The sequence below is a fragment of the Micrasema longulum genome, unplaced genomic scaffold, assembly GCF_059751315.1.
Source record: "Micrasema longulum isolate JH-2025_06_02 unplaced genomic scaffold, ASM5975131v1 h1tg002909l, whole genome shotgun sequence".
Lineage (NCBI taxonomy): Eukaryota > Metazoa > Arthropoda > Insecta > Trichoptera > Brachycentridae > Micrasema > Micrasema longulum.
In genome coordinates, this window is record NW_028280028.1 from 137 (window position 1) to 14,122 (window position 13,986).

Genomic DNA, 13,986 nt, shown 5'->3' on the forward strand with positions numbered 1-13,986 from the left:
GGGTATTTGGAGCAAGTGTGCGAGGATTTGAACTGCGCCTCATACGTCGAGCTGGAGAGGGCTGCAAAGAATAGAGACCAACGGACGACGAGATGCAGGACTTTGCTGCAGACCAATCCCCAGGATTGAGACTGCAAAGAAGGTGTTGTATTTGGTGCGGTCAACCAAAACGGAGCGTGGAGGAGAAGATTTAATCATGAATCTCTGACTGTATGGCGAACCCAACATTGCACAATTCGTTAAAAAAAGAAGATTACAATGGTCGAGCCATGTGCACACAATAAATGATAACCTTACCCCAAAAAAGTTTCTTTATACCTCTCCGGAAGGGAGACGAAGCAAAGGGAGGCTAAAATTAAGATGACTAGATAGTGTGGAAAGTGACATTAGAGCTATTGGCCTGACAAACTGGAGAAGAGTCACAGGGTGCAGGGAGGAATGGGGACAGGTCTGGAAGAGGTCAGGGCCCACAACGGGCTGTGGCGCCATTGTGATGAGGGGTTTGGGTGTGGTGGTGATCCTGCTAAGGTTGGTGATGGACAGAAGAGGTGATGTTGATGTTCCAATGTGTATTTATTGCATGTCAAATAAGATACAGCACTTGGATTACATGCTGGAACTTGTTGACTGTCAACTGGGTTGACTTGTTTGGACTGACTTGGCATTACCACCCTCTGTGGTCTTTATAGGCCACATTCCTTTGTTCTTCATATCACAATGTTAATTTACTGTGGGACGTTGCTCTCGTCGTTATGCGCAATACTGCTAGAACCCCACGGGTGCCCAAAAATTAAATATGATTTTTCTCACAATGTTTGTTTATTCTAGGCTCCGGAGACAGGGCTACCCCCTCGGGCCAGCACAGCGGTGCCACCCTGGGCCGCCTGAGGGTTGTGACCGCGCCCCCGACTTGCGTACAAGACCTCGCCGTTTGCACAACCGCAGGTGCGTTAAGACACATTATTTAAAAAAAATATATTTACAAACTAAAAACTAAAAAAAATTATGTACAGATACAATTAAAATAAAATACTACTTAAGAAAATTAAAACTAGGACAAAAAATCAAATACATATACAGTAAAACCCCCATTTTACGTTTTTCAAGGGAGCAAGAAAAAAAAGTGTAAAGCTGAGGAAAACACTAAAGTGAGGAAATGAAAAATGTATGGAAAAAATGAGAATTACAAAAAAATAAAATTGATTTGCTACACTATAGTGTACGTATACTTCCAGAAAAGTTGTAAAAACGGTGATAAGTGGAAATTGTCAATAATTTATTTTCAATGATGTCACTAAAATTATTTTTATATTTTTCAAACAATATTATGTTATCTGTTTTTTTATTTGATTTAAAAACAGCATGTTAAAATTATTTTATGTGTAAATAAAAAAACTGAAAATAGAATGTTGAATTTGCATATAATAGCCTAAAATTTTGCCCTAAATGTTGGGAAATTTTATTTATACGGTATCACTTTTTTTCTATGGCATCACTAAAAACAACTGTCATAGATTGCGGCAAAATTATTTCCACTTTTATGACAACTTTTTAAAACATCTTTTTTACAACTTTAAATATTTCTATTATGTTTTAAACATTGCAATTTGATGATATTACAACTTTATTTTTTCTAAACGTTTGTCAACTGCGTATTATGATTTGTACAAGTCCAAGGCCTACTGTACAAGTCGATATGACGTTTTTGTTCAAATGAAAACTAAGACTAACCCTAAAGGAAGACACTTAAACAAAAAGGTCAATTACACTGCACCTGCCTTGAATTTAGGTTAAGCCAATAATTTATCTTTTATTAGTTGTTAACCTGTTTTTATTCTTCATTCGCGGGCACACGCGGTGGCGCGCGGGCCGCGGCATCATTATTAAGACGGAATTTCGGCTATTTTGACACATCAAATGAATTCCGAAAATTATTAAGCGTAAAACCGGGGTGATAAAAATGTAAAAACGTTAATTGGGGGGAATATTTGTATGAGAATGTATGAAAAAAATGGGTCCTGAACATTTCGGTGTAAAAAGCGGGAAAATGTAAAAACGGGGAACGTAAAGTGAGATTTTACTGTATACGTATCTTTATTATTTTTATTATACATAAATTTGAGTTTTGGAAGCATAAAAATCACATGTAGTTTTGATTTTTACCGCTCTCCACTGTTTGTTGATAGACTGCCGAAAATAAACACTTACGTTTTTTCCTTAGGTGAATCGGCAAGTCCCAGAATAGTTACAGAAGTAGATAGCCTTTATTCGTATGAACTTCGACAGCAGAGCGGTGGCGAAATTCAACGAAGAGGTAATTACTATTTATATTTAAAGCATGAAATTTGTGGTAGAACATTTCAATAAATGAGGCGTATTAAAACAAGACGATATTTTTTTTCATTATTTATACACATTTTACATCTTTGTCGCCAGGACGCCGCGGAGTACGGCCAGGGTCAGGTGGAACGTCAGGCATCAGCAGCAAACCCATTTGCCGCGCCGACCAAAGCTTGACGCAGTTTGCCGTAATCGACGACGAGAACGTATCGGCCCTGCAGCAGGTAATTTCGTTGGCTCATTGCTTCAAAAATTACAAATCTCATGAATTTCAATAATGTTTTGAGTATGTACAAATGCTTGCAGACTGGCTGGATTTCCTCCCTAGGGAGTTATTCGCATTTAAATTTGTTGCAACGAAGAGGGAAAATATGATTGAGAAGGGGATATGAATCTAGGGCTTATGGCCTGTCATTGGCTGGTTTAAGCGGCCACTTTACAAAAGTACTACTTCACAAAAGTCAACAGATAAAAGAGTTGAGGAAATGTGGATGTTCAAACATGGGCAGAATGGTGAATGTTACACAGTGTGGAAAGTGGCCACTTAAAAAAATACCATATTATCTTTTACAGAATATTTTATTTTTTCTTTCTTATGTTATACAAAAATATTATAACTGTCCATTATTTATTATAGGAGCAAAAATTCATTAACATTTTCTTGTATACCCACAAACAGGACATGCCTTTGTGGGATTTTTTTGTTTACTATTTTTCTATTAATATGTATTTCATTGATATGTAATTATGCTTTATTTTTTTTAATACTCTGTTTTATTATTATGTTTATTGTAAAAAAACAAAAAAATTTAAATTAAAAAAAAAAACTAGCCAATGACAGGTCATAAGCCCTGTAAATGCCTAGACTTTCATATTCCTTTCTCAATAATGTTTTCCCTCTCTGTTGCAACAAATATAAAAGCTCAATAATTTTGCAGGCTTACTGCTTCGAAAATTACAATACTTGTTAATTTCATTGGCTCATTGCTTCAAAAATAAAAAAATCATAGTGATGATAATGCGATACATAGAAAAATTTGAAGAAAGAAAAAAAACTCTCGCAAGTCACCAAAAGATTGATTACATGGCTATCCCCCTAGCACATTATTACTTTGTGGTTATGCACTTGTATGATAATATCTGGCGTACTTTTCTGCAGGTCACAAAGGGAGGTGCGCTGACTTTAGCCTCCCAATGGAAGTCCCAATTCGATGATTCCGAGGAGACCACGGATAATGAATGGAAACAAGAGCAATTACAGGTAAAATATATGATTTAATTTAATTTTATTGACATACGAGCTAAACCCGGCAATGCTGTTCTATCGCTAGATTTGAGTCTTCTCCGCGGGTCACAAACTGTGCGATCGGTTTGCTCCGCTCGTCTCCTCAACTCGGCGTTCCCGCTACAACGCACGTCGGAGATAATCTGGTCCATGCAGCTTAAACGGGGTCGTCCTCTGTAATTTGTGCCCTCGCACACGCCCTCCGCAATCGTGAGAAGCAGGCCTGGGTGTCTTTTAATAATAATAATTTAATTTTGTCTTTCAATTTTAACTTTTTAATTTTAATTCTTAATTTTAACTTTTAATTTAAACTTTTCATTTTAATTTTAACTTTTACTTTTAATTTTAATCATTTGATTTCAACTCTTAATTTATACTTACCTACATCTACTACCTGCATCGAATAATTTATTGTTCAAAATATTGTTTAAATTGAAATGTTCATGGAAGCAGAGAGAGAGGGAGGAAAGTAGAGTAGCTTTACAATGTCTTCTCCTTTTTATGAACTTTTTATGTAATATTTTTATTTTTACTTTTTTAGAATTAAATTATTTTTCCCCTCTCCTCCTGCATTCATTAGTGTGAAATCTGTAATTGGTCTTACTTTTTAAAATTGTTCTTTTGTACCTTGTTTTATATAAAGACTGTATGATTTCATTAATAAATAAATAAATAATTATGGATAACTTATATAGCGCCATTTTCGTAGTATAATACCTCAAGGGCGCTTTACAAAGTGATTATATAAAGATATAAATTTAATTTTAACTTTTTAATTTAAGAAAAATAATGTACTTTTTCATATTACTTTTCCACCACATGCTAAGAATTTATTCAAATGATTTAGAGAACAAGCGGGTTTTAAGTTTCTTCCGAAATATCACTTCACTCTCACAGTTTCGGATTTCTGCTGGGAGAGCATTCCATGCCGTAGGGCCTGCGACCGCAAATGCACGTTCGCCGAATTTAGTGCGCTGTTTGCGTAGAGGTATAATAACTTTTCCTTTCGACGTAGATGTAGCTGATCTAAGCGTAAGACGTCTGTCAGCTAGTTCATCTGGAATGCAGAGTTCCCTTAGATATTCTGGAGCAGAGTTGTGCAGTGACATATACATAAGCCAACAGAGTTTGTATTCCACCCTCTGTGGAAAACGTAGCCAGTGCAATTCCCGAAGTAGTGGAGTGATATGACTGAATTTAGAGATTCCAAAAATAAGTCTCGCTGCGGCATTCAGTACAGCCTGTAGGCGAGTCATTTTATTCATCGGTAGACCTACGTAGATACCATTACAATAGTTGACCAATTACAATAGTATACCATTACAATAGTAGTCAATGTAGAGGAAGCGAGGTCTGTATGCAAAGATAGAGTGATATGGCGTTCTATCCTCTCTGCCTAACCCTACGGAGAAACGGCGTGATGGTTTGTTGTTGTTGGTGTAATTATTTTTGAAAAAACATTTGTTTTTTCTGAATATTTTTTAATGAAAATTAATAATAAAAAGCAAATTAAATAATAAATAATTTTAAAGGTATATTTACCGTTCACCATCTTTGAAATAGTTCGATACGTTTGTTCTGATGATATAAAACACTAGAAAGTATTCTTATACACGGTGTTCAGGGCTAGACTGCAAAACTTATTTTTTACTCCTTAATTTCTCTGACTAACATCCCTTCCACAAATTATTTTTCATATTTATGTAAATATTCTTCACCCGCCCGGACACAGACAGGTATGTAAATAGTTTTTAACTCCTAAGTTTTATTTATTTCTTTATTTCAGTCCCCCGACCACAGGTTGTCGATGGCGGCCGAGCGAGAAAAGAGCAAACACCACCAAGTCGTTGTCACCAGTTCGCATCCCGTCCCTCATCACGCCACTAGCAGGTAATTTTTCTGAATTTTTAATTTTCCTTTTTTTTTATTTATCTTCCTTTTCGCTACACAACACTATGGGTCTCACGATGAAAGGGAATTTGGACAGAAGAAGAAACCCAACTACTAAATGAGAGTGTAAAATTCTTTCTTGTCTGGGAAGATAACACTGGTCAAGATGCTTTTTATCTCACGCGTACCAATAGGTGTACCTAATAAATTTTTTTTTTTTTTTTATCTTTGTGTAACTGTTGTAATTGGCTAAGGCCGTATACATAGAATTAAGAATAGTCCAGAAGGAGCGTAGAATCATAATTGAATAAATCGGACTGTGTCCAATAATCCCCCCACTATGCCCCACTTTCGCCGCGCGCATTAGTGATGTCGCCGCATAATGTTGCACGATGGGAAAAAATATAATTATAACACAAATTTAAGGTTAAAAAAAAGCAATCTGTTAATTTCTCTAAAATTTTATTGTGCATGCGGAAATATTGATTGACAAAACAGAGTAGATAAGTAAAGGGTTATTTAATAAGAGTAATTGAATTAATGAACCTTAAGCTTAAAATATAAAACAAATTTTATTTTACATAAAACTGATATTTTTATATCATGTTAAATAATATTTGATGTTTTAAAGATAATGTCGGTCAAGTGTCCACCACAGAGTAGTTTAATCCGAGGTCCAATTTTCATTAGTTCTCTCATTAGATGAGTAAAGTATGGTGAAAAAAATTACTACCCTGGCAACACTAACGAAATGTTCATTTTGTATCTTCGACAATCTGACAAATGGAAAAATAATTAAATTTTTAAGTAATTCATTTGCTACTTACACATTCTTTTGCTAAGTACACATGAAATGTGATCATATCCCGTTTCTTTAAGATCCTAGCAGTATTTCTACACTTTAAAAAGACACAACCCGGCATAGTTGAATTCAAATCAGGAGTTGCATACTGAGCGACGTCTACAAAGAAACTTATGGGTCAAAACATAAACCTACTCATTTATCAGTAGTTCAGTCGCCTTCTGTTTGATGGACTATTCTTAATTCTATGGCGGTATATATAATAAATAAGTAATTCTATGGGTCTCCATTTATAAACAAATATTTATTTCCAACAGAGATGCTCCCACACACAACACGACACAGTCCTCGGACGAACATGGCAAAAACCCCCCCACAGAAGTCCATCAGCCCGTTATAAACACCGCTAATGGCATTGTGGTAAGTTTTCACTTGTGCCTTGTATTAATTAAGTGTTAACGTAAGTTGTGTCTGTTTTTTTTTCAAATTTCATAAAAAGTATCAAAAATAAACATGTTATTAGTGATTGACCGAAGTTTCGGTTCGAAACCAACACCAAAACCGAATACGAAACTCGTTTTATTGGCTGATACCAAAACCTCTGTCGGCCACTATAGTCCTTTAAATTTAGCTTGTTTAAAATGATAGCTGTCAAACTAATGTCACTAGTGGTGGGAAATTACCGATCACTGATCATGTACCGATCACTGATCATGTACCGATCAAATTGATTTATCAGATTTTTCATGCAAACATGAAACTCTGTTTCCGAAAATTATAATATAAAAACACAAAAACAAGTCTATTTTAGTGTGTTTAATACCCGTATGCAGAGACAAACCTTAAGGTGAGGAAAGTACATTCTATTGTCTTCACCTTCGGGTTATTCTCTGCATTTGAAATTAGAATGTACTTTCCTCACCTTAAGTTTTGTCTCTGCATACGGGTATAAGACAATTGTACACCAAGACATTTATACGTTTTTCATGAATAACAACAAATGAATTATATTTTATTCGATCGATTTACGTTGATCAATTTGTCTCATCTCTAACATTTTTGCAAAAAAACGTAACCTTGTAAGAACATCGTTAATAATTAGGTTTATTTTAGTTTTTTTTAGTTTTAAAGCTGATTTTATATATTTTTGTTGATTTATATATGTCAAGCATTGTATTAAAAAAATTCATTAACATGCCAGATACGAATGATTTTTCGTGTGTCAATATATATGAACTCTTTTTTTCTATTATTTATTTTGTTGCCCTTTAATAATAAGGAATATTTTTGTGTTTTTTAAAAATATTTTTTGTTTCCTTTTTTAATTACTAAAAAAAAATAAACCATATTATCTTTTACAGAATATTTTATTTTTTCTGTCTTATGTTACACAAAAATATTATTTCATTTCATTTTCATTTATTTTTGCACCACTACAGGCCAGTAGGACCAATTACAGTGCTGAATTACATCACAGAACACCCAGGCTTGAGAAAAATTCATTTTGATTTTTGTGTTCTCACTGGGAATCGAACCCGGAACCTTCCGAGCGTGAGTCAAGTGTCTTGACCACTACACCACGGAGGCCGCCATTATTTATTATAGGAGCAAAAATTCATTAACATTTTCTTGTATACCCACGAACAGGCCATGCCTTTGTGGGATTTTTTTGTTTACTATTTTTACTATTAATATGTATTTCATTGCTATGTAATTATGCTTTATTTTTTAATACTCTGTTTTATCACTTACGTTTATTGTAAAAAAAAAATAAAAGAAATCATTACTTAGACGTTACTACAAAGTTATGTTGTCACTTTTGCTGACAACTGTCATTCTAATCGAGCTGTTTTTTAAGGACTATAATTTAGAGTATCATTTAATTTATTTCATCTGATGAAAATGTATTTGAATTATATTGATTTATTTACTATTATAACTAACGTACCAATATAATTTAATAGAAAGAAAACACAGTTAGTAGTAATAGCTAAACTCAATCAAAATCATGTATAGTAAAAAAAGAATAAAAGATTACTAGTTAAACAGTGAAGTATAGAAGAAAAGTTGTAAAAATAAAAGTAAATAGACCTTTACATGAGTATATTATACAAACAGACTGTATGGCTGGTTCATCGGTTATTGTTGCAAAGTCAGTAGTGCCCACTTTCTCTGTACGACCGAATGAGCATGAATCTATCTAGGTAGCAAGTATGACTGCCTGTATATATAATGTTTCAGGGGTCTCTTTATATGTTTTTATTTTTTATTTTTTTATTCATAAATTTCATAAAAAGTACATGTTTTTGTAAAATTCTAAACATATCTACTTTTACACATCTAGTAAATGTTATCACTGTAACTCTCCAAAAAAAGAGACTAACTCTTGTGCTTGGAGAGTGACTTACACTGTTTTAGTTGTTTATTTATAAGAGTTTATATAATTTTAAATACGATTACCTGAGAAAGAAAAATAAAAACATAGGATGTATAAAGAAAAAACATAAAACAATAATACATTTATACTAATTAAAATTTAATGTTGTTTTTACACGTGTTCAAAAAATTCCTTTAGATTATTTTATTTTATTTGGGATTTTTACAGCTAATACATAAACAAAATAAGTAGAAAAATATTAACAATACTTAAGCCAATTAATAAAATCCACTGGAAATCTAATGACACATAATATATAAGAAAAGAGTTAACGTAATTGAATGTGTGTGACGTTTGTATTCATGTGTATGTTAATGTGGGAGAGGGTACATGTTCGTGTGGGAATGAAATTTAAATTTATTTATTGATGTATTATTTTTAATAGTTTTTAGTTATTTGTATTGAAATTTTATTAAAACTATGACAGGGCCGCTGGTTGGTAATTCCTTCGAAAGCCATGTCCCCGGGCCCGGGGGTAATTAAGTGATTCTCCGAAAGCAGAATTCCCGGCAGTTAATTCTGCTGTAAAATAAGTGATTAAAAACAAAGTTGTTTCATAATTTTAAATTTAGATCAAACAATAAGTGGTCGACACCTTCATACAAGTTCTTACAAACATGTGTAAATATTTCATTTCTCTCGTATTGTAATAGCCCGCGTGTTTTGTCCAGCGGCCGTTACAATTTGGCAGAGGTTTGGAGGTTGAGTTAAATATACTGAGGAACACTCATTAGCCGGGAGCGTGGCATTGAAATGTGTGGCATAAATAGTTAGTTTCTCTAAAAAAACACGCAAGGATGGTTAACATTACCTATGGATCCAACGCAGTATGTTTATATGCAATTTATTTACTAATTAACCAAGGTAACTGTGAGTATCTGACAGTTTATCAAATCAAAAAACTTTAACAACGTACAATTTGAAGTAAAAATATAGTTGACTCGGTATTAATATCAGATTAAACTACGTTTGTTCTGCTGTTAGTTTTCATGCTCAGAATATTGTTATTTTGATGGAATTTTTTTCAAATAAAAATAATAACTGAGGCATTCCACGTGAAGTGGGAAAATGACCTAAATTTTGAATATCAATTTTTTAAATTTTGTTTTTATAACTTTTTGTACATAATTTTAATTTTACAATTTCTTCCCACCAACAAATAAAATAAAAGTTTTTATTTTTATAATTCAAGTTAAAACATTCAATAGAAAATAAAAGAAGCTAAAGATATATAAATTACCTTGAATCAATACTATTACTCAATGAGAAAAGGGAAAAAGGAGGAAAGAGGAAAGTAGGAGAGGTTAAGGAAGAGAAAGGAGATGTTTCTTCAGACGTGATATAAACTGAGATAATGTAGTGAGCCGATTTCTTTGTGTATTCTTTCTACATTAGAATAGATGTTTCTTTTCGCCTTATTTTGAAGAATTTGTATATTTTTAATTTCTTGTTCATTACATAAAAAAAAATGGAAGAACAGTAATTTATGTGTGGACATATTATTGTTTTGTATATAAGAATACTACTTTTTAATCTTCCCATAAATTAAAAATTATGTCATTTCTTTTGCCGTTAATTTAATTATTTTACTTTGCTTTTTTTCACATACTGTTTACTTTCAATTACTGTTTTATCGCTATTAATATCATGTCATTAAATTGATGTATACCTGTTATTTTCATGAATAATTAATGTTTTAATTAATGGCACGTAATTTGATGTTTTTGCCTAAAGAAAGTTTTATAAATACATTGTTTTTTATTCAATATTCTACATTACTTTTTATACTCAAATCTGAGGTGGAATCAGGGCGCAGGCCGGGCTGTTAGAACAAAAAACATCAAAGCCCCATCGTTATTTGATAGTCCATATTTTAAATATTTTTTTTCTCAAACATTCTTATCGAAAGCTTATAAATCCAAAAAAACAGCAATAAATTGTGTTTTTACTTTGAGAGATACATTTGAAACAGTTTTACAACTTCAATCCGCTCTCTTGAACAATTTACCAAATGTGGCATCTTGCATTTCAGCTTTAAGGTACAGATATTGTACAGTATGGATGAGTGTTAATTTTTGAATAGTTTGGCATAAATTCGTCTTCAAATGCACAAAGGTAAAAGACTGAACATGACTGTTTGGCTTTTTCTTAAAAGTAGTATAGTAAAATGTTTCAGAGATTGCATCAGAGATGGGACATCACTTATAGCATTAAGTATTTTGAAAATGCATACAAGGTCCATCTCCGTTCTACGTTTCTCCGATGAAGACACATTGAGAGATCGCTCTATTTTAAAATATCGTATAATTTTATTATAACTTTATTTGTTTTTATTTTCAGAAGCACGTGGCCATTAGCGGAAAGCCCCCCTCGAATGGCCAACTGCATAGGATACAAGAAGGAGAACTGAAGACTTCACTCAAGACCAAACCGTTCAAGCAGGAAACTGTCAAAATAAGGTTCGTAGCGCAAAAGTGAAATCGCAACTGCCAACATTCAATTATCCATCCGTCTACGTGTAGTTCCCTTTTTATTTATACCATTCTTTCAATCGTCAAAATTAACTTAATTCTAGAAACAAGTGACAGGCAAATTGAGGTTCTTTAATTTGTTGATTGGCAAAATAAATCAAATAATAATTTTATAAATATTTTTACTAAATAGGTAAGGAAAATATGCTCAAAATTATTTTTAAATATATTGTTATTACAAGCTTTTATTAGATTACAAGAGAAAATAGTTAATTAATTAATTTTGATGGAGATATATTTTTTCGGGATAAAAAGTAGCCTGTTTCGATTGCCAGTCCCCCTAACTATCGCTGTGCAAAAAAACAGTAATCCTAACTAACGTCTAAGACGACGTAGCATCATTATTCTATTTCAATATTAATTCATTTTCCAAAATTTTTCCAAGAGAGATATTTTTTTCAGGATAAAAAGTAGCTTGTGACATTTTTCAGATCTCTGCCTATCTCTACGCAAAAAATCAAATCAATCCGTCTCTCCGTTGCGACCTGAAAGAAGAATTATTTATTTTTGTACTAAGAATTTTCCTGAGGGAGTGATATATTTTTTGGGTTATTACACTTCTCAACTCGCCAGTTACCTCTGTGCAAAAAATAACATTGCTCGGCAGCTCCGTTTCGACGTGAAGAAAACACAAACAAACAGTCTAATACACTTTTGCATTAGTAGGATTATACAGTAAAATCTCATTTTTACGTACCTCAATTTTCCCGTTTTTTACGCTGAAATGTTTAGGTCCCATTTTTTTCCACACATTCTTATTCAAATATTCCCCCAATTAACATTTTTTATAACCCCGGTTTTACGTTGAAATTTTTTCAAAACTCATTTGATCCGTCAAAAGACGCCGACCCACACGCCGCGGCGTTTGCCCAAAATGGTGAATAAAATCAAGGTTAATAAAAAAATGCGTAAATTGTTGTCTCAAACTAAATTCAAAGTAGATTCAGTGTAATTGACCTTTTTTATTGAGTGTCTAATTTTTAGAAATATTATTTGAAGTTATAAACAAGTATGAAAGCGCTGCAATTTAATGATATGAATCATAAACGTATAATTTGGAACGAAGATTGTTTAAACAGTTATCATAAAAGTGTAAACAGCTTTTCCGCGATGTAAATGGCATTTGAAATTCTGTGTTGCCATACTAAAAAAAGTGATGCCATAAAAATAAAACTTCCCAATATTTAGGGAAAAAATCATTTTATGCATTGGAATTTCTATTTTCGTGTTTTTAAGGTTAAGTACCCACGTAAAATTAATTAAACATGTTTTTTTTAAATTCAATAAAAAGAAACACCGGTATTTATTGAGTGAAAAAATAAGTAAATATGAATAATCCCTAATTTTTTATTTTTTTTTTAATTTTTTTATTTATTTATTTAATAGCATAATTATACACTTTTACAATTTAAAAAAAATTTCACTTGTTATATTTTTACTAAAACCAAAATCCCACCAAGCCACTTTTTGTAGCTTGTTGGTGAAAGTTTTACAATTTTTCTTCTGCAGTTTTTCATTTCCGTTTTCCTCAATTTAACACTTTTAGTTGCTCCCTTGAAAAACGTAACACAGGGGTTTTACTGTAAGTTTATACATATAAAAATGTCATTTTCATATATATATTATTTAATTTTTAAAGACGGTACTTTTTTTAAAAATGAACAGTTATTGTAAATGGGGTGGGATTAGGGCAAGGATGTATGAAGAGAGGATAAGGAGGGGATAATTATATTGTCTTCTAAGTTACATAATAGCCCTTCCGATTGTTCACTATTACAATCTGATTTACTGTCTTTTAGCACCTGGTGCTCATCCAATAATCTACATCTCAACTTAAGTAAGTGCAAGGTTATGAGATTTTTCGTCTGGAAAACCCAATCACATACGACTACTCACTGAACGATGAAACATTATCATCTGTGTCTTGTATACGAGATTTACGTATTATACTTGACACTAAACTTTCTTTTACAATTCATATTGAACATGTTATCAATAAATCCTTAAAACTCCTTAAATTTATTAACAGAAGCACAACTGACTTCAAAAATATCAATACCCTTAAAACTCTCTTCTGTTCCCTAGTTCGCCCACACCTAGAGTATTCCTCTGTTATCTGGTCTCCATATTATGATGTTCACATCAAGAATATTGAATCAGTTCAACGTCGATTTTGGAGAAAGATAGGCTGGAGGTTGGGCTTATCCAGAGACCAATATACGTATAATGAGTTAGAAACTACCTTAAATATATCTTCTCTTCAAGACCGTCTCTTCAAGATCTTCTAGGCCTATTTAAAATTCTCACCTCACTCTTTGATGCGTCTGAACTACTGAGCTCAGTAAAATTAAATAAAATTAAAACTTACTCTTTCATACCGATATCCATAGAACTAACTATGGTTTTCATTCCCCTGTGCCCAGAATTCTTAGGTCTGCCAACAAACATACCAGTCTTGATTTCTTTGATAACAAGTTATCTTCTTTCAAACGATCACTGAATCAACTTCAATTATAAACACCTCTCTCCCGCTTCCACTCCCACCAAGTCTACTATATACCAATGTGTCTTTCTACTTTCCTTTATAATAATCTATGTATAAATATGTCCTTAAAAATGCCCAATGGGCGTATATATAAATAAATAAATAATGCATTTTAAGTGTCAATTTTAAATCTGACAGAGAACTGCGTTATTCTTA

General features: G+C 32.6%; 1 protein-coding gene across 1 annotated transcript in view; it reads left to right on the forward strand.

Annotated features, from left to right (window-relative positions):
- Positions 1-828: 828 nt before the first annotated feature.
- LOC148271364 (uncharacterized) overlaps positions 829-13,986 on the forward strand; it is a gene marked incomplete at its 5' end in the record, with an annotated part of 31,648 nt that continues 18,490 nt past the window's right edge. The window contains 7 exons of the mRNA XM_088241482.1: positions 829-945; positions 2,222-2,314; positions 2,437-2,564; positions 3,500-3,601; positions 5,412-5,515; positions 6,635-6,737; positions 11,098-11,213. Of these exons, the coding sequence (XP_088097608.1) occupies positions 829-945; positions 2,222-2,314; positions 2,437-2,564; positions 3,500-3,601; positions 5,412-5,515; positions 6,635-6,737; positions 11,098-11,213 (763 nt within the window). The remainder of the gene's footprint in view (positions 946-2,221; positions 2,315-2,436; positions 2,565-3,499; positions 3,602-5,411; positions 5,516-6,634; positions 6,738-11,097; positions 11,214-13,986) is intronic.